Source organism: Dermacentor variabilis, chromosome 3 (genome assembly GCF_050947875.1).
Source record: "Dermacentor variabilis isolate Ectoservices chromosome 3, ASM5094787v1, whole genome shotgun sequence".
In the NCBI taxonomy this organism is placed as follows: domain Eukaryota; kingdom Metazoa; phylum Arthropoda; class Arachnida; order Ixodida; family Ixodidae; genus Dermacentor; species Dermacentor variabilis.
The window spans coordinates 203020121-203041065 of NC_134570.1; the positions used below are offsets into that span (position 1 = coordinate 203020121).

Here is a 20945-nt window from a genome sequence, read left to right on the forward strand (position 1 = left end):
GACCGATCAGCTTACTGTCCGTTGCCTACAAACTATTTACTAAGGTAATCGCAAATAGAATCAGGAACACCTTAGACTTCTGCCAAGCAAAGGACCAGGCAGGATTCCGTAAAGGCTACTCAACAATAGATCATATTCACACTATCAATCAGGTGATAGAGAAATGTGCGGAATATAACCAACCCTTATATATAGCTTTCATTGATTACGAGAAAGCATTTGATTCTGTCCAAACCTCAGCAGTCATGGAGGCATTACGGAATCAGGGTGTTGACGAGCCGTATGTAAAAATACTGAAAGATATCTATAGCGGCTCCACAGCCACCATAGTCCTCCATAAAGAAAGCAACAAAATCCCAATAAAGAAAGGCGTCAGGCAGGGAGATACGATCTCTCCAATGCTATTCACAGCATGTTTACAGGAGGTGTTCAGAGACCTGGATTGGGAAGAAATGGGGATAAAAGTTAATGGAGAATACCTTAGTAACTTGCGATTTTCTGATGATATTGCCTTACTTAGTAACTCAGGGGACCAACTGCAATGCATGCTCACTGATCTGGAGAGGCAAAGCAGAAGAGTGGGTCTAAAAATTAATCTGCAGAAAACTAAAGTAATGTTTAACAGTCTCGGAAGAGAACAGCAATTTACAATAGGCAGCGAGGCACTGGAAGTCGTAAGGGAATACATCTACTTAGGGCAGGTAGTGACTGCGGATCCGGATCATGAGACGGAAATAATCAGAAGAATAAGAATGGGCTGGGCTGCGTTTGGCAGGCATTCTCAGATCATGAACAGCAAGTTGCCATTATCCCTCAAGAGAAAAGTGCATAATAGCTGTGTCTTACCAGTACTCACCTACGGGGCAGAAACATGGAGGCTTACGAAAAGGGTTCTACTCAAATTGAGGACGACGCAACGAGCTATGGAAAGAAGAATGATAGGTGTAACGTTAAGGGATAAGAAAAGAGCAGATTGGGTGAGGGAACAAACGCGAGTTAATGACATCTTAGTTGAAATCAAGAAAAAGAAATGGGCATGGGCAGGACATGTAATGAGGAGGGAAGATAACCGATGGTCATTAAGGATTACGGACTGGATTCCAAGGGAAGGGAAGCGTAGCAGGGGGCGGCGAAAGTTAGGTGGGCGGATGAGATTAAGAAGTTTGCAGGGACGGCATGGCCACAATTAGTACATGACCGGGGCTGTTGGAGAAATATGGGAGAGGCCTTTGCCCTGCAGTGGGCGTAGCGAGGCTGATGATGATGATGATGATGCTAAATTTTCCAGGAAAGTATGCCAAATTGCCAATTATTACTAAATTAGGAAGTAAGACATACACAATAGATTTTAGGATACAGAAAGGGCCTAATAAACTGCGTTGGAGATCGTTGGGCTGGATGCATGTATTGCAGGGCAAATGAGAATGCCAGCGGGGTTTCCTCATTTTCATTTTGTGTGCACTCTCTTTAAAACAGTACTCTTTGTCTCCTAGTGTAATAATGTTCTGTAAACACAATTATTTTTTCATGCCTTGTGTATCTCAGTCTCAACACGCCATATCCCAAAAGTTTGTCAGCTGCTCTGCTTATAAAGTGTAATGCACAGATATATTCCAGATTTCATATTGTCAGTGTTTATACTAACGTCACATACACGCTCTTGGACAAATGTCTGCTGTTGAGAGATGTCGTTGGTAGGGTCTATAAATTTTATTCTCTTATTTTCTATGGTGAAAAGGCTATTGTCAATTTATTTGCTTTTGCTATTGTATGTGCCATGTTGTATTCACAATGAAATAGTGGTTTAGTCTTCACGGCAACGTGTAATTCCTAAATTTGCAAAATAGAAATTTCTCCTAGCTTTCACTTGTCTTGCCCAGTTACCTAGGTTGTGCAATGTGCCCTGTGCCATAATTAAGATTGTTGCCTTATGAAATATTGTGCACTGTACATGTGTAATTGCACAAACTGAACTCTCATGATTCCCTTCTTATTTTGCTAATGCAGGATGCAAAATTGCAGCATAGCCATGCGCTGCATTTATTGGTCAAGATGCTCAGAGAATGGAGTCCCAGCACCTCGTGGTTAAACGTCAACAGTATTTTTTTGAAAGCTAAATGCCACTTGCTGCATAACTTGCATTTTTGCAGCTGAAATGTGTACCATATCTTTTCTAATTTTGAATCAATGAATATACACTGTTCAGTATACTTATACTGTTTGATACAACCATTTCTTGCTGGCAAATGCTAACAGTGTGATATTTAACTTGAACTTATGCATGACTGCTTTGCCAGTGTTTTTAGTAACCAGAGTATGGCTGATTTAATAAACCATATTGGCTCATTTGCATACTCATATCCTACAGCAAGCCCTAATCTTACATTACCTCATTAAAGTGCAAATAACATTGAAATTTACAATGTATTTTAAAACACTCCACCTTTTGTGCTCAGCAAAACAGTTTAATCAACAGTGGCTTCTTTTTATCAGACCTCCATTGATACTGCATTTTGCACCCTAACAGTAGTAAATGTGGCATATTCTGTCTTTTGTTTTATATTAAGAAAAGAACGCATTTTCAAACTACATAGTGTATAACAGGCCAGTGCCTTCGGTTTACCATACAGAAATTGAAAGAAACCGGCTTTGCAATTAGAAAATCTGCTACACAGCACTTTTAGCCCAGAGAACTCTCGTTTCACTAAAGAAAGAAACCGATTGAGGCACTAAAAACTTCTACATATTTTTTGTGCTCAAGTAATCGTGTTGGAAAGAGAAAAAGAGCGATAATGCTCTTGGCTTAAACCTTATTTAAAGCAAGTCGATGCTTGGAAAATATTGTTTCAATCTCAACAATGTTGGCCAGTTATGTCTTACATCGACTTTCCAAACTTTTCATAATGCTTTGCCATGACATTGGTGTACAAAATAACAAGTGTATTTCTTCTATGTTTGCTCGGCATCACATTTACTTCCCTAATTGACCTTTGCAATATCCTTGTTTTAAGGCATGAAAACTTGAATTTTCGTTCATTGGAGCTTAATAGTGAAAATTTATGACTTTATGGGGCCCAAAACAATGAGGTCAAGTCAGGCTCTTTCAGTGCTGCTATACATAGTTTCTTCTCTATAATAAGCACAGATGTGATCATTACGTATAATTCAATTACGTTTGTCAGAAATGTACATTTTCTTGTACTTAACCATGTGTTTGGTGATTGTGCATGTTTAGATTTCATGTGATTTATGTATATCTTGTACTCTGTATTGTAGCATGCAATAAATACATTTATATTTTTTGTGAAAATGCAGCATGCCTTACCAGTCTGTGTTGCATGTTATACGGATCTGGAAATCGTGATAAGAGTAGGCGTTGATATACATGCTCAAAAGTGTCAAATTTGCTGGGCTGTATTTGTGCAGCGAAGACAGGTTTTGCAATATACACCATGAATTACTAGTTAATGTGATCCACACGTATAGCTGTTGCGTATGCCCATCGAAGCTTCAAGGCCGGCTGTTGGACGGTGCGTTTGGTAGCCGAACTTGAATTTTCTGGCACACACGAGAATTACGCGTGGATCGCTGTACATAATAGTAATTGAAGGCGTGTACTGCCGAACCTGCCTTCCATGCACACCATAAATAAAAGAGTACACCCTTCCAACACCCACATAGATGGGTGTTAATGTGGGCTAGCACCCTTACACGCTAAATTTATTTTGTTGGACACCCTTCCTCTAGCGTGAGATAATTGCACCCCAACTGTAGGGTGTAGGCAACGGCACCCTTAGGGTGTTCGTCTGGCGACAAACTAATTTACACCCTTAAGGGTATTAAAATGTTTAGTGTGTGATGCATTAAGGTATGAGACCGGAGGAGTCAAACTTCTTGCAAGACATAACGAGCCGCACTGTGAAGGAGACTATGGCGCTGTAGGTCGACCTGCTCAAGAACGTATGCGCGCACCTCGCGCACTACTTAACGGCTATTTCGTTTTTTTTTCTCGTTTCTCCATGCATACTCAGCCATTTTATCTTTGCTTGAGCCATGAGCTTCAACTATGAGCCATTCTTGATGGTGATATTTTTCGCTTCAACGGGCTAGACGCCGTTTTTATTTTCTGCGTATGAGCCACTGCAACGAGCCTCTTAAGGCTCGTTGCAATGACTTAATAAAGCACAAAGCATCCTACATATACAGTATAACCGTAGTAGTTTATGAAATCCTGCTGACATGCGGCGAAGTCTACCTAAGGCAGACGGGATCATGCTTTAAGGAGCGCCTCGGTGAGCATAAGCGCTTTTTAAGACAAAAAGGCATCTTTCTCTTTGCTGCGAAGCCTTCTCGAAGAAACCATGTCACGCCTGTGAGCCAAGATCAAACGAATTCAAAGTACTACTGAAGAGTCGCGATAAAGCAGCTCGAGAGCCTACAGAAGCATATTATACTCAGAAAAAAGGACATATGTGCATCTGTGACAGATCGGTGGTTCTACGCTGGAGTTAAGATGCACTCTCTAGATTCTTGTCCTTAAACAAGCGTTGATTTGAGTGGGTGCCTTTGTGCGTGACTAAAGACACATGTATGTAAGTGCCTATCATCAAGTAAATATTGTTCAAAGTACAGCGCTCGTCCCGTCCTCTTGCTTCGTCCATGTTTTATGTTGCTCTTACTTGTATTTACAGCATATACACCAACAAGCCCCGCTACAAGTACTGCAGAAAGAATTTGGCTGTCACTGGTCCTCTCAGATTTCAAAGCGCGTAGTAATCCGTGCTTTAAATTGTTGACGAGCGGGCCATGCCGTGTGAGAAAGGCGTCGTATTGTGCGAAACGCGGTGCCGAACGAGAGCGTCGGTGGCAACCAATGTGAGACGTCAAAGCCGGGCGTGTCGCTGTTTACCGCCTTGGAAGCAGCGTGTCCTTGTAGTCCAGCTGGATCTTCAGCAGAGCTTCGGGGCTCCATAGATATTTACGGATACTTCAGAGGCATAAGAATGCTTAAACTGGCTTAGTTGCTCATGTTCGATGGTTTAGGCATAAAATATTTAGTCAAGATATAGCTCGTTGCCAACCGAAACCTACATCGGCATTTTGTAAAAACGATGTTTCAGTATTTTCATAAGTGCTGGCGGTGGAACAACTTTCTATATCACATGTATACAGAAGCACGCGCAATGTTGGCAGCTTTGTAATGCTGGATAACGTTCTGTAGCTTTTTTTAGGGTTCTCATTCTTTTAGATTGAACGTAGTTACTCTGCGCTAATCATATACAGTAAACGTAATCTACCTTGAACTTAGATAAAAGCCGAAACTAGAACTCAATGCGAAACAGTCACTCCCGGAAGTAGAGATGCTGAGCAGTGCAATAATTCTGATACTACACTAGCGCGGATGTTTAAGACACAAAAAAGAAGACTAAAATTGCGCATGTGCATACTCACCGCTTTCTTGAGCTTTCTCAACGGCAGCGGAATGAACATTGGGGTCGATGCGGCATGACTGGATCTTCGCAGGCAGCTTGAAGATTCTCTTTGAGCTGGAAAGGAGAGTCATCTGGAGCATGGTGTCAATAAATGACACCCAGTTACCGTCCCACTTGAGCTTGCCGCATGGTCCTGAAAAATAAGATTACGACAGCCCCGCGCTTTATGGGAATATAATGCGAAGCATTTGCCTCACAACGCGTGTGACGCTATGTTCGTGCGTTTCAGTTTGCATATACCTCCCTTCCGCTATTCGTGCTCGCTAAAAAGCTATCGGATGAAGTGACAGGCATAGACTCTTAAGAATCCGGTCTTATATAGCAAGATTATGGCGTGAACTTCCCCAAGACCATGTGTTGTAGAACATGTAAAGCCATCTCAAGTACTACGCATAAAACATCAGTGCAATGACACGGCCGATCTGGAGTACTTCCGTGCGCTCTTTCTTTACCATCTGAACAGGCATTGACAGTACGGTGTGTTGGCAGCGAGAGCGAACTCTATGTGGCAGCACTGACGGCATGTTGGTGAAGGTAGATGGCCACCGGTACGCATTGAAATGTGTGCCTTACGACGCTTCGCAACTGGCAGTTTAAGCCGAAATAATGTATTAGGAGGCTCTAACTGCGGTGAACTGATAATATATTGCCTTTCAGGGACGCATTTTTGCACGAAACTAATGGGCAGAGCATTCATATTTTACGTGAATGGCGCGCAAAATGTCATTCAACAAAGCACTGGTACTCAGTCACACAGTCTCTGTTTTGATGCGTTCTTTTTTATCGTTGGGCGTGTTTCCCTTTCATTACGCCGACTCTCTCGGCATTGGCGTTGCGGTGCTCAACTAATGCGTCGTTGTCTCTTAATCTTGTCCTGACTACGAAAAGCGAGAATGGCCCTATTGATGTCTTAACTGTTAATGTGTACCACATTAATAGTTATATGTCGTTACAAGCACCATATAGCGTTATAAATTTTAACGGGGAATGAAAATATCCCCAATAAACTGCCCACATTCACTGGATGGTACATGTTGCATAAAAAGTAAGTAAGAGCACTGTCATCAACTAGGAAGAAACGCGATTTACTTGGGGAGCAGCGATATCGACGGCACGAGCGCGAGTGTGACGTCGACAACGCTCCTCACGACAGTACCACTGTTCGCATTGCCGTTGGCAGTGATCGTGAGATTGGTTTTGTAGGAAATTATCTTTAGTGTCATGTTGGTAGCTCTTTTGCTGTTACTGGCAATAAAAACTGTGGCTTGTGAAGCAGCATGGTGATCTTTCGAACGCGGTGGCACTTGGTGGCGTAGTGTATTTTTTGTATTCTTTTTGCTATAGTATCCGTCCCGAATTTAAAAAGGAATAAAGAAAAATGGGGCTTACGAACTGCGGTTTGTAAGCCCCAACGCCGTCTTCTGTAAGAAGAAGACTGTGTTGGCCTGGTTAGTGAATGAAAGTGACGCAAAAAAACCTCAATTATTTTAGAGTCGCAACACTTTTATTTACTTTAGAGCCTAACGCGCGCTACCTCACATTAAGCTACCAAAGTGACACTAAAGATAACTTCCTGCAAGACCGATATCACGGTCACTGAGAACGGCATTGCGAACAGTGTTACCATGGAGAGGAGCATTGTCGACGTCACACTGACGCACGTGCCGTCGATATCGCTTCTCACCAAGTAAATTGTGTTTCTCGCGAATTGATGACAGCGCTCTTACTTACTTTTTCTGCAACATGTAGCAGCCTGTCCAAGTTGGCACTTAATTTGTAATATTTTCATGCTTCATTAATATTCCTAGCGCTATATTGTGGCTTTAACGACATATGCTTGGAACGACTCCGTTTCTATCAACTGCATCCCAGTTGAAAAAACGCCTAACGGAACGTGGAGTGCAAAACGCGATACATCAGGGTAAAGGGAGCGAAGAACTACTTGAATACGCGAATTGCCACTGAAGTAGTGTTGCCTACCGGCCGCAGTGGGCCTATCTATCCCTAAGGTGGTCGCCACATCGCGTCTCAAATAGTTAGTTCCTAGCATTGAAGAAGAGAGGAACTACATAGGTAAACTAGCATTCTCACTGTTGAACAAATATCCGGAAATTATTCCGCAAAATGTCACCAGGTGGCTGAAGGTGCCCGTGTAAGTCGGTACCATTGGGCGACCCGACCGTGTGTGTGGCATCAATGATATGGCCGATGGCAGTACGAGTGATTTGATCAAGCGAAGCTTTCTTTGCCTCTTGCTCTCACTTTGCAGGAGTAGACAGCTGCTGTCTCGTCAATTATACAGCGAGGGCAACTGAATATCTGCAACTCGGCATGTGCCACTAGGTTCGTGTCCTAATTGAGAACTTGGACCGCCAGCTATGTGCTACAGGACATGTGAATGTTCTTGGCCATTCCTCAAAAAATGGATATGTGCCACTAAATAGGCGCCCGATTGATAAGCACAGCTAGAGGCAAACAAAAAAAGTAAGGAAGTCGGCATGGAAAACAGCCGAGTGTAACGAGGAAAGTCGGCTACACCGAAATAAAGACATTGACAAGAAAGCGGAGAGAAGTTAGGAGAGCAAATTTTCTCGTACACCAGCTCATAAATTACCCTGTTCTGCTGGAGCGGAAGGCGTTGGGACTATAGAACATGTTGAAGAATTTTCTTGTCATCAGTAAATGAAAATGTGCACAAAATTGAGGCCGACGTTACCTCTTCGTGTAGTGCATCATTGGAAACAAATTTTGGTAATTCGCAGCGCACATTCTGCAGAATACCTGAGGACATGCTGCGTTGTTACCTTGTGGTAACACCGCGCAACGCCGTAGCTGCTAAGTCACCGCCGGCAGGTCACACCCAATAAAGTCCAAGTTCAATAAGACGACGGATGCCAGGGAAAGGTTGCGAGAGTGAGCCGAGAAGGGGGATTTCTTCATGCGCGCTGTCTTCCCACGCACTCAATGTTGTACGCTACGTGCTAAAGCGCTCGCAAGTTAAGCTCGGTCGTGTCTTTACATGGGTGTCCTTATCGCTGAGTGTTCAGTTTACACATCAGGGCCAGGTTAGCCCTCTTTCAGTAATGGCAGAATAAATATGCGACCCTATTATTCGAGCTTCGAGCTATATACATACATGTGCGTGCGTGCGTGCGTGCGTGCGTGCGTGCGTGCGTGCGTGCGTGCGTGTGTGTGTGTGTGTGTGTGTGTGTGTGTGTGTGTGTGTGTGTGTGTGTGTGTGTGTGTGTGTGTGCGTGTGTGTGTGTGTGTGTGTGTGTGTGTGTGTGTGTGTGTGTGTGTGTGTGTGTGTGTGTGTGTGTGTGTGTGTGTGTGTGTGTTGTGTGTGTGTGTGTGTGTAATATAAGGAGTGCATCGCCGCTAGTAATACGGTTTTGAAAGGTACCGTTTCCGGAAGTTTAAACAAAACTGCCTGTCTGCGCTCATCGTACCAAACCTGATATTTTCAAATCCTTAAAAGACAATTTGCAGAAATACAGACGGCTTGAAATTGGCACGTATGCTTGTTTATCTTTATCGGGTGACAGCGTTCCGCCGTCTAAATAATATTATCGATCAGCGGTGGGCGCGCCTGTACCTATCGGAAGTTTCTCGAATGTTAGCGATGGGTCTAACCCCTGTCTGTTGTAACGGAACTTTGTGTAATCTGATTGCATGTATGCGCGAAGCGAATTGTGTAGCATTTTCTGGAAGACACGCGGGCGGCAGCGATTGCCCTGGAACCTTCAAGGACTTGTGTATAAAAGCCGACGCGCTTGACCAGCTGATGAGATTTCGGCGATTACCGACCGCTTTCGCCGCTATTTTTGTGCTTTGAGCGTAACTCGCTTTTGTTGGCACAAGTCCGCACAATAAAAGGTTAGTTTCGCCATTCATAGTTTTACCGCTGTATTATTCACCGTCACTACTGCGTTACAATACAGACAACAGCGCAATACTTACTATGTATGTCAGCTTTTGTTATGCCCTGAAATACGCCGTGGTACTCGTAGCCGCGTAGCCGGAACTCCTTGTAGATGTCTTCGGCTTCGAGCTCGTAGGCCAGCGTGTCGGTTGGCGCGGCCAGCGGTTCTTCGTCGAGGAGCTTCTCGTTCTCCGCAGCCAGACGAATGGAGCCGCTCACGACCACCGTTCCGGCCTCGGAGATCTCGAACTCCCCGGATGTTCGAATGATGTTCACGAGATACCGCACGGTACCTTCAGTCAAGCGTGAAAGCGGATTCAGCTTTACGAATCATATTGAAGAACATTCATGTCGACACGGAATCCATGGTTTTGCAAATGTCTGTTTGTTGTCCTTTCAACTTTTAATTACTTTTTCACCCTGTGATTTTGCAACTTTCCAGCCCTAATGATGCTATTATCATTTTCCCATCGAGTGAAGCAACTAAACGGAGTAGATATAGCATTGGTGAGATATTATCTAAGACGCATAAGAAAGAATAAAACTACAAGCTGATTTTAAAGTGACAACTTTCTTTAGCGACTTCGCCCTATTTGGATGGACGTTGGCCTATCTCGCATGCTAAAATCCAGGAGGGGGCAAAAAGCAGACGAAGAAATAGCAGGTGCACTAGTGAGAAGGAGAGCAAGTTGCCTAATTGGTTGGATCACGTACTAGGGAAGGAGGAGGTGAAGAGGGCCGCGCATCAGCGGCTAGTACTCCATCCGCAACATAGCCGCGTCGACGATCAGTGTTCAAATTGGGGCGCGTTGTTGAGTTTTCGTTAAAACTCGATAGTATAGCCCAACTAGTGCACGGACGCAAAGGAGCAATATGGTGCAATACAGATGATGCTACAAACGACGCACGGTAAAATGAGCATCGAACTAAGATTGTTGATTGCACAAAGTTTCTCACATATGGAAAACCGTCATCTCGTGGGAGAAGCTACAGTGGGCAGTTTAGCAGGTGCGCGATTCAGCAGCTCTAACAAAGTGAGCGCATCGTCACCGGATGTTTTTTTTTTTTTTTTTGGGGGGGGGGGGGGGCTTCGTTTTCAGGAGTGTGGTTGCGTTCCTCACTTTGAAGATACACTTATCCTCGAGAAAGAAATAATGTGTTGCCCACCTCATACTGATGCCAAGAATGCAAAATAATTAACCTGCCTAAATACTCAAAGTGACAACAGTGAGACATTTACCAAAATATGCGAGGAAAGGGGGCTTTGTTAGCTTCAGAAAAAGAAACAAATTTTGTACGCATGCATTACGGTAGTAGTGACCATTTGTTTTACCATGTTTTAAGAATTACCGTTTATGTTTTAATACTGCGGACGGACCATGTCTGAGATGTAAAGCACGGGAGATGAAGCGTCATTCTGGCATCGAAAAGAAAATGTCTGTTACGAGTTAGCGCTGCCTGTTCGCGTCTTGTTCTTCCAGTGCGTAATTTACAAGTCGCGCTTCGCCGAAAAGCGTTCGTGCTGATGTGAATAGCCACTGCAATCAAGTCGCAGCCATGATACTAGCTACAGGGGCCTTTGCAACGGTGTTTAAACTGGGCTGCTGTAATCACAAGTAGTTATGCTATGTTCTGGTATTTTACATTCTCGTTGGCAGCGAGATTGCCACGTAACGTCTCTGCTGATATGGCTATAAGGAGTTGAGATTTCCGGATGCCATGGGGTTATGCAGCATGTTGCACAAGAAAGCTACCGCGGAATTTGACAACCAATTTCAATGGTTTCGGCCGCAATTGGTTTCTGTGTATTCGAGCTACCTTCTTCTGAAATGTAAGACAAGGCCGTAACGTTGTTAGAATAGTGTAGAGGGAGTGTACATTGATAACAGGCTGTCATTATGCTAGCAAAAAACACCTAGATTATTTCTAGGCAAATAAATTGAGCCAGCGTAACGCTTTCTCTCTTGAGCATATGTTCAATGCTGAATTTAGGATATGCATAAGGAAACGGTGGAACTGCTGTTATCGAAATAGCGTGAACCAGTTATTCGTACGAAAGGTAGATACGAGTATTTTCAAAGCTCACTCCGTGCTATGAAAGCCATTTGTATGTTTTGTACTGAAGGCACTGGGCAGTGGACATGGTACTGGCGCAAGAGAAGAGGATGACGAGAAGTGCTGGCTTCCCCGTTTCGATATAGAGCGGACCTGTTTAAGCCTACCGCTACAAAATAGAACTAGTGCTGCTAGGCGAACACCCCCGTTGTATTTCATGGAGCTGCTGAGTTTTTCTTCGACATCCTGAAACTCCGCAGTCGGACGCTACCACCAGCTACTGCAATGGATCCCCGGCCATCGTCTGCTCTGACGTCATCCGGCAGCGAGATATTTAGACCCGGTCTGTCAACTCAAGACACCATGATTTTAATCAAGCACCAAGTCATTGACGACCCCATTAGAAATGCCAAGGCCATTCTTGGGTTGGATCTAGAGAAAGCGTTCGATAACCTCTCTCACCAATACATCGTGGACACCATTTCCGAACTCAACCTCGGAGCTAGATTCCACTCGTACGTCAAGTCATTCTTGGATAACAGGACGGCTACGCTCCGATTTGCCGACCTCTCCACGGAGACACTCTCGCTGGGGAGCAGGGGCACCCCCCAAGGCTCGGTCATCTCCCCTATGCTTTTCAACCTTGCCATGGCGGGACTTGCTGAGAAACTAGGACAGATCCACGGGTTCGAGCACACCATATACGCAGATGACATCACCATGTGGGTGTCCAAAGGAACCCCGGGCATGTTGCAGGACATCTTGCAAGAAGCAGTGAACGCCATAGAGGAATTTAAATTCCCACAGGACTCAGATGCTCACCTACCAAGTCCGAGCTGCTCGTACGCAGACCAACGCAGAAGGTCCGCAGGCCATACTCGTCAGACTTCGATTATAATCAGGAAATTACCGTACGAACCACTTCGGGACACGCCATACCATGCGTCGACAAAATCAGAGTCCTGGGTATGATCATAGAGACTAAAGACATCAATGCCTCTACGGTTCAGAAGCTCATCACCAAAACCAACAACGCTATTGGGCTCATAAGAAGAATTGCCAATAGACACAGGGGCCTCAAGGAACATAATCGTATCAAACTCATACACGCGTTCGTCACCTGTCACTTCGCATACGTTGCGGCAATGCTCAATTGGACACGATCCGAAAGAGACAGGCTGAATGCCCAAATCAGAAAGGTCACCAAGCAAGCCCTCGGCATTCCAACCAGCACCAGCAACGAGAAGCTGGGGCACCTGGGCATGCACAACACCCTGGAAGAAATTGCCGAAGCTCAGCAGCGCGCCCAGCTTGCTAGGCTTTCGACGACGCCTCTGGGGCGCACGATCCTAGAGAAGCTAGGCTTTGCTCAAGGAGACATAGAAAAAGACTTTGCGGACCTCCCACGGGACATCCGCGCCAAGATCACGGTCCGCCCTATATCCAGAAACGTACACCCCGAAAATAACAGGGGCAGACGACACGCCAGAGGACAATTCCTTCTTAACCAGGCCTTGGCGAACCGTGAACGCTCAGCTTTTGTGGACGCGGCGGCATACACGGGAAACAAAGCTTTCGCAGTGGCGGTTGTGGACGGCCGCTGATCCACAAGATATGCAGCCACGGTAATTGCAAGGAAGCCTGAACAGGCCGAACAGGTTGCGATCGCTGTTGCGCTCACCGACGACAATCTTTCCCATATCTACAGCGACTCCATAGCCGCTATCAGAGCTTTCCAAAAGGGCACGGTCTACGCACAGGCTCTCAGAATTGTTTCAAAGAAAGAGATTAAGAACCACTTTTTTTTTATTCAGATACCCTAAAGGCCCTTGTGGGCATTACATAGGGGGGGGGGGGGGGGTTAACAACAGGATATGTCAAACACAATTAGGGGGGGGAAGGCAATATAGAACACCGTGGTAAAGATCACCGAATACAACAAGAAAATATAAAAAGAAAAAAAGGAAAGACAATTGCATACATGATGAAAACAACAACAACAACAACAACACTCCGTACAAAGCATGTAGATACACTTACAATGCGTCAAAGGCATAAAATTCTGCTTTTACCCAACATGCGTAAAACTGCGCTTCAAATTACTAACAAATGAGTCATGATCACGTATAGAAGCAATTTCTTTTGGCAGCTTATTCCAGTGATGAATAGCTAGAAAGAGCGGTGATTGTCGCAGGAGATTCGTACGTGCAAACATGGGACGCACTTTGAAGGGATGGTCGAGGCGGGGAAAAATTTTTTGTGGGGGTTTGATATGGGATGCTGTAAAGGATGACGGGGTATGATACAATCTGTGGAAGTGGGAAAGCAGTGCTAACAGTCGTCGTGTTTCTAGAGACGGTAATTGGAGGGACTCTTTGATAGCCGTGATGCTGGATGTTCTAGAGTATGTTTTAGTGATGAAGCGTGCTGCTTTATTTTGTGAAGATTCCAGCTTTTTTATTAGGTAAGTCTGATTTGGATTCCATATTATGGAAGCGTATTCAATCTTTGAGCGAACTAGAGCTGTGTAAGCTAATAATTTAGTTGACTCATTTGCTAAATACAAATTTCGCCTAATGAATCCAAGTGTTTTATTTGCTTTCGAAATTGTTTCATCAATGTGATCATTCCATGTAAGGTTAGAAGTTAAATGGACTCCCAAATATTTTAATGTAGACACATTCTCTATGCATATGCTGTTCATAAAATATGAACTTAAGTGAACGTTACTGGCTCTGCTAAATGTCATTGTTTTAGTTTTAGAAACATTAATTTCCATTTGCCATTGCTCGCACCAAAGTGAAATTTTGTTTAGGTCGGCCTGTAAAATATTAGTGTCTTCAGAGGTGATAATTTGTCTGTAAAGAACGCACAGTCATCTGCAAACAATCGAACTGTTGAGGTCAGGTTGTTACTGATGTCATTAATGTAAATTAAGAATAAGATTGGGCCAAGTACGGATCCCTGAGGAACGCCAGATTTAACTTGTGCTAAAGCGGAAAAGTGATCATTTACGGAAACAAATTGGTAGCGATTGGTTAAAAAACTTGAGACCCAATTTATAATTTTACCATGTATGTTAAGCTGGCTAAGTTTCATCATTAAGCGAGAATGGGGAACTTTATCGAATGCTTTCTTGAAGTCAATAAATATGGCATCGATTTTTATGGAATCGTGAACAGCTTGATGAAGATCAGTTATAAGTTCAAAAAGCTGTGTTTCACAAGAGCGTCCTTTCTGAAATCCATGTTTATTGTTAGAAAAGAAGTTATGTTCAGATAAATATTTCATAACTGCGGAAGATATGATATGCTCAAGTAATTTACATGGAATACTAGTCAAGGATATAGGTCTATAGTTTGAGGGCACTGATCGGTCACGTGATTTATAAATGGGAGTGATACGACCGACCTTCCAGTCATCTGGTACAATTCCTGTATCTATTAATTGCTGGAAAAGGGCGGCTAATACGGGAGATATTATAGGTTTAGTCATTTTAAGCATCTTTGTGCAGATGCCGCCTGGACCTGGCGCTGAGTTATTCGAAAGTCGATCGATGGCCGATTCTATTCCCTCTGGTGTAATTATGAGATCATTCATAGATGAGTTAATTGAAGGAAACGTAAGGTCAGGTGGAATTGGATTTTCGTTTGTGAATACAGAGCTGAAAAACGAGTTTAATTCAGTCGCAGCTTCAGATGGTGAGAGTAGCTCACCGTTATTAATGATTGGTATAGTTCATATACTGGTTCTCGGCACACTTAGGACCAAAGATCGGCGACGTCCCCAACCTTAACGAGGCGGCACACGAGGCTGCGCGCGCGCTTAAAGACCGTGCGGCTTCACCCAATCACTCGGAGAATAAGGACGCGCCCACTACATACAATGAAATTACTAAACACTACTACCTACAACGCAGACAGTATAGCACGCCACACCGCACGCTCACTCGAGCTCAAGCGGTTACACTCAGAATGCTACAAACAGACACATACCCCACGCAAAACAGATTGCACCATTACATGCCGGAGCTCTACGACAAGTCTTATTGCACCAGTTGCAATACATCCCTTAACGTATATCATTTACTCTGGCCGTGCTCGCAAGCTCACATAAACTCCGAACCGGACAAGCGCAAGTTTGAAAAAGCAATCCGGAGCGAAGAACTGGCTCCCCAACTCTGGGCTGTCCAGTAGGTCCACGACGCCGCCAGGAAACTCAACCTCCCGGTTGCGTCGTGGAAGACGCCCGCGCCATGAGAGCTCAAAGCTCTCGTGGCCAGCAGGACCTGAATAAAGTTGATTTCCTTCCTTCCTACGGCTATATTTAGCGGCACAGACGACGACGACGTGGAAGACTGGCTCGCCGAATACGACCCTGTAAGCGCCTATAATAAGTGGGACGACAACGCCAAGCTCACCAATGTCATCTTTTACTTGACTGACGTGGCAAACCTATGGTTCCGCAATCATGAAGCCGATTTTACCACCTGGTTGGCTTTCACGACAACTTTGGCAGAGGCCTTCGGCCGTCCCACCGCTCGCCGGCTTCGAACTGAACAGCGCTTGCGTGGTCGAGCTCAACGCCAGAAGGAGGCCTTCACCTGTTATATTGAAGACGTGCTCTCGCTCTGCAAGCGCGTCAACTCATTTATGGACGAAGCTGACAAGATCAAGCACGTCATGAAAGGCATCGACGACCATGCCTTCCAGATGCTCGTCGCGAGAAGTCCCCGGACGATTGCCGAAGTCATACAGCTTCGTCAGCAGTACGAAGAACTGCGCAAGCAGCGTGCATAAACACGCGCTGCTCAGCAGGACACCGCAGATGTATCTCCGCGCATGTATCTCTGCTTTTATGCCGGAGCTAAAGCAGTTCATCCGTCAAGAAGTCGCACGCCAACTCTCTGGCGAACAGCACACCCAGGCCGTCTACAACCTTGGCTCCTTCGCTTCGTCAAGTCATTCAGACGCAAGTTGCCGCGGCGCTGCCGTCTGCCCCTCCTTCGCAGCCTGCAGCTGGACCGCTAACTTACGCTGACGTTGTCGCACGGCCTTACGCTTCTCCGGCTACTGATGCCTACCAGGCCACCGGCACTTTTCATGTGCCGCCGCAACCTTCACGCCCGATCGTCGTCCCTTACTTGGCCGCTGAGCCCCTGTCGTAAACCCGCGGCGTACACCTGACAACCGGGCAATATGCTATTTCTGCCATTTTCCGGGCCACGTAGCACGATTCTGCCGCCGTCGCAGCCCTTGTTTACCTGACAGTGGGGCTCCTCAAGTAACAGGCCTGCTCGACTTCCGCGTCACGACACATCTAACCTTCCTCCGGACTCATCTTACAGTCGCCTCCCCTTTGATTCACGCCGGTCACCTACCCCACGTCGCCGATCCATTTCTCCAATGGTTTGCCGACCCAGCCCAGCCCGAGAGGAAAAGTAACAGTCGCTGTTTTAGAGGCAAGAACTGCGTTTACGTCCAACATTTCAAGGCCTCATTCCGCCCCGGTGAACGAAATTGAACTGTCCGTAGACGGCGTCACCGTACACACACTTATCGACACTGGAGCCGCCGTTTCTAATATTAGTGAAAAGCTCTACCGCAATTTGAACAAAGTGACGGTTCCCCTTACCTCTCTTTCTCTGCGTACGGCAACCTCGCATCGCATTCAGCCTTCAGCGTCGTGCACATACCGAGTTGTCATTCAAAGCGTTATGTACGTTATCGAATTTGTCGTCCTATCTCGTTCCTCACACGACGTTATTCTTGGATGGAATTTCCTATCTGTCAATCAAGCTCTTATCGACTGCGCTCGTGCCGAACTTAAATTATCAGTGCCGCGCTTCGATCCTGACGACCATTCTTCTCCTAAAGTTGTTACCGCCTCTGACATCGATATCGCACCTTTCTCCGCCGCTCTGGTTCCGGTGTCATGTAACTACGCAGCGAACTCATCTGTTCTGTTTATACCGTCGACCACTTGTGCGCGCCGCCGGAACTTTCTGCTTCCGCTTGCTGTCGTCCCTTTTAGCGACGGTTCTGCTGCCCTTTACGTGTGCAATCCGTCCGCCTGCCCATCATTCCTATTGCACAGCGACTGCCTGGGTACCTCTGAAGCTTTCCATTGCGTTCTCCCGGCCACCATGTTTGGTGATACGGCATCACCTCGGATTTGTGCCGTCAATCCTCCCACCGCAACCGATGCCCCTGTAGACGTCTTCGCTCGTGCCGTCGACGCAGTACTCACGCCTGCGCAGCACACAGAAATCAAGCTCCTCCAACGTTTTCGTTCCTCATTTGACATTGACCAACCATCCCTGGGTCAAGCGTCCGCAGTCGTTCACCGTATCGACACCGGTCAACAAACGCCATTGCGCCAGCGTCCATATCGTGTGTCGGCTGCTGAATGCCGTATCATCGACCAGCACGTTTACGACATGCTGGAGCGTGGCATCATCCAGCCCTCTAACAGTCCCTGGGCATTTCCGGTTGTCTTCGTTCAAAAATGGCTCCATTCGGTTCTGCATCGACTATCGCCGCCTTAACCGAATAACGCCCAAAAATTTATATCCTCTGCCGCACATCGACGTTGCCTTGGTCTGTCTGCAGGGAGCGGAATTCTTTTCCTCGCTGGATCTGCGCTTCGGGTACCGGCAAGTGCTAATGGCAGAGGCCGATCGCCAAAAGACAGCCTCCGTAACACCTGATGGGCTATATGAATCTACCGTCATGCCCTTCGGCCTCTGCAATGCGCCTGCCACTTTCGACAGGAGGGACACCATTCTTCGAGGGCGGAAGTGGAAAACGTGCCTCTGTTATTTAGATGACATTGTTATTTTTTCCACCGACTTTGCGTCGCACCTCAGCCGCCTCGAGCAAGTACTTGCGTGTCTCTTCACTGCAGGAATGCAACTAAATTTGAAGAAATGCAACTTCGGCACTCGCACGCTTACTATTCTCGGCCATGTAGTTTCAAAGGACGGTATCCTCCCGGACCCCACAAAACTTAACGCCGTATCCGAGTTCCCTAAACCAACCACCATGCTTTCATGGTGGTTGCTGGCAGCTTCATTGGCCTGTGCTCTAATTTCCGACACTTCGTCCGTAACTTTGCTTCTATCATCTTGACGCAGCTTCTCACCGGCAATTCTGACCTATCAGCTTGGTTCCCGACGTACGACGACGCGTTCTCACCTCGCCTCCAGTACTGAGACACTTCGATCCCTCTGCTCCAACTGAGATCCATACGGACGCTAGTGTTGTCGGGCTCGGCGCTGTTCTTGCACAACGCAAGGTAGGCTTCGCAGAGTACGTCGTCACGTATGCCAGCCGCAACCTTACCAAAGCCGAGTGAACTACTCGGTTACTGAGAAGGAATGTCTGGCCATCATTTGGGCTATCGAAAAATGTCGTCCTTATCTGTGCGGGCGTCCATTTGACATCGTGACTGACCATCATGCCCTATGCTGATTATCTTCACTGAAAGAGCCAACTGGTCGGCTTGCACGTTGAGCATTGCGCCTACAAGAATACGACATGAGCGTTGTTTATCGCTCAGGCCGAAAGCATTCAGACGCAGACGCTCTATTCCGGTCACACCTGCCCTCTGGCCCTGTCCACTCGTCTATTTCCACCTGCGGTGCCTTCGCCCTAAACATTTCTGACATGCATTAGAGCAGCCCAAGGACCCATGGGTCTCTTTGCTTATTGACTTCCTGCCTAGCCAGTCGCTAGCTCCGATCTCTCGGACGCTCCGTCATCAAGCCGCGCGCTTCATCATTCGGGATAACCCGTTGTACCGCCGCAACTACAATTCCAGCTGCCGCAAGTAGTTGTTTGCTTTACCCCGACACCTCCGCTCCGAGATCTGCGCCACGTTCCGCGACGACCCACAATGCCGCCACGCTTGTGTATTAAATATATACTCTCGCCTCCAGCTTCGGTACTACTGGCGCGTTATGTACCGTTTCGTTCGCCAGTATGTCCGGTCATGCCACATATGCCAACGACGCAAGACGCCACCTCAACATGCCACCGGCCCTTTGCAAACTTTACCATGCTCCGCGCGCGCGTTCGACCTCGTCGGCATTGACCTATATGGTCTGCTTCCCAACACTCCAAGCGGCAACCGCTGGTTTATTGTTGCTATCGACCACCTCACGCAGTACGCTGAACATTCAGCCTTAGCATCTCCCACAGCAAAAGCCGTCGCCGGTTTTATCCTTCAAAACCTGATTTTATGCCATGGAGCACCTCGAGAATTACTGAGCAACCGCGGTCGCGTTTTCCTCTCCGACGTCCTTTCAGCATTGCTGAAGGAGTGTCGCATCATTCACCGCACTACCACAGCATATCATCATCAGACTAATGAGATGACAGAACTTTACAACCGCGCGCCCTTGGCGACATGTTCGCCAAGTATGTTTTATCTGACCACTCGAATTGGGATCGCATTCTACCTTTCGTCACCTACGCTTATAATACCGCCATGAAAAGCACCACTGGGTTCTCCCCTTTCTTTAGCCTTTACGGACGCGAACCTTCATGCACTATGCACACGATTCTACTATACCAGCCACTTGCTTCGCAGTGTACGACTGTTTCTAGAGCGGCTGCTTACGCCGAAGAATTTCGCCAGCTCGCTCGTTCCTTCACATCCCAGGACCAGTGTCGCCAAAAGCTTCCCCACGATTCAACCACTACCGCTACGTGCTTTGCTGCTGGCTCGCTGGTCTGGTTGTTGGTGCCCTCTACTTCTCCAGGCTTTTCCTCCAAGCTGCTCTCCAAATAACACGGTTCTTATCGGGTACTTAAACATCCGCGGTCAACTACCTCATCGAGCCAATCGAAGGGCCTTCCGACCAGCGTCGTCGCGGCCAGGAAATTGTCCACGTCTCCCGGCTCAAGCAGTGCCATGACCCCCCTGTGTTCTCCTGTCCTTAAGTCGCCAGGATGGCTACTCTTTCGGTGGGGAGTGATTGTACTGAAGGCACTGGGCAGTGGACATGGTGCTGGTGCAAGAAAAGAAGATAATGAAAAGTGCTGGCTTCCCCGTTTCGATATAGAGGCGACCTGTTTAAGCCTACCGCTACAAAATAGAACTAGTGCTGCTAGGCGAACACCCCGGTTGTAGTTTACATATTAAAAACGCATCAGTGTCGCCAACGTACACATCTCGTCTCGCATATGTCCTGGACGTGCAGAAATTAAGGTATTAGTTTTATTTTGACATCTCGCGAAGCACTCAGTAAAGCGCTTTCTTTTTACATCAGTAATCATGCTGTTCAGGATTCGTCAATATTACTTAATAAAGCAGCAATCTGCAATGATAAGTCACACTTTGTTGCACATTCGCGCATAGCTATTGTTGTGTTACCATTGCTGAAGCCATTGCGCGTACTGAGAGCTACGTAGCATATTTGGTGTTATTTTATTTCCTCTGGCCGCTCTTGACAACTGTACTTGTTCATGTTA

General features: G+C 46.4%; 1 protein-coding gene across 1 annotated transcript in view; it reads right to left on the bottom strand.

Annotated features, from left to right (window-relative positions):
* LOC142576598 (fatty acid synthase-like) overlaps window positions 1-20945 on the bottom strand; it is a 417693-nt gene that overhangs the window by 207232 nt on the left and 189516 nt on the right. The window contains exons 14-15 of the mRNA XM_075686791.1: window positions 9453-9707; window positions 5452-5625 (exon numbers count right to left, since the gene is read on the bottom strand). Of these exons, the coding sequence (XP_075542906.1) occupies window positions 5452-5625; window positions 9453-9707 (429 nt within the window). The remainder of the gene's footprint in view (window positions 1-5451; window positions 5626-9452; window positions 9708-20945) is intronic.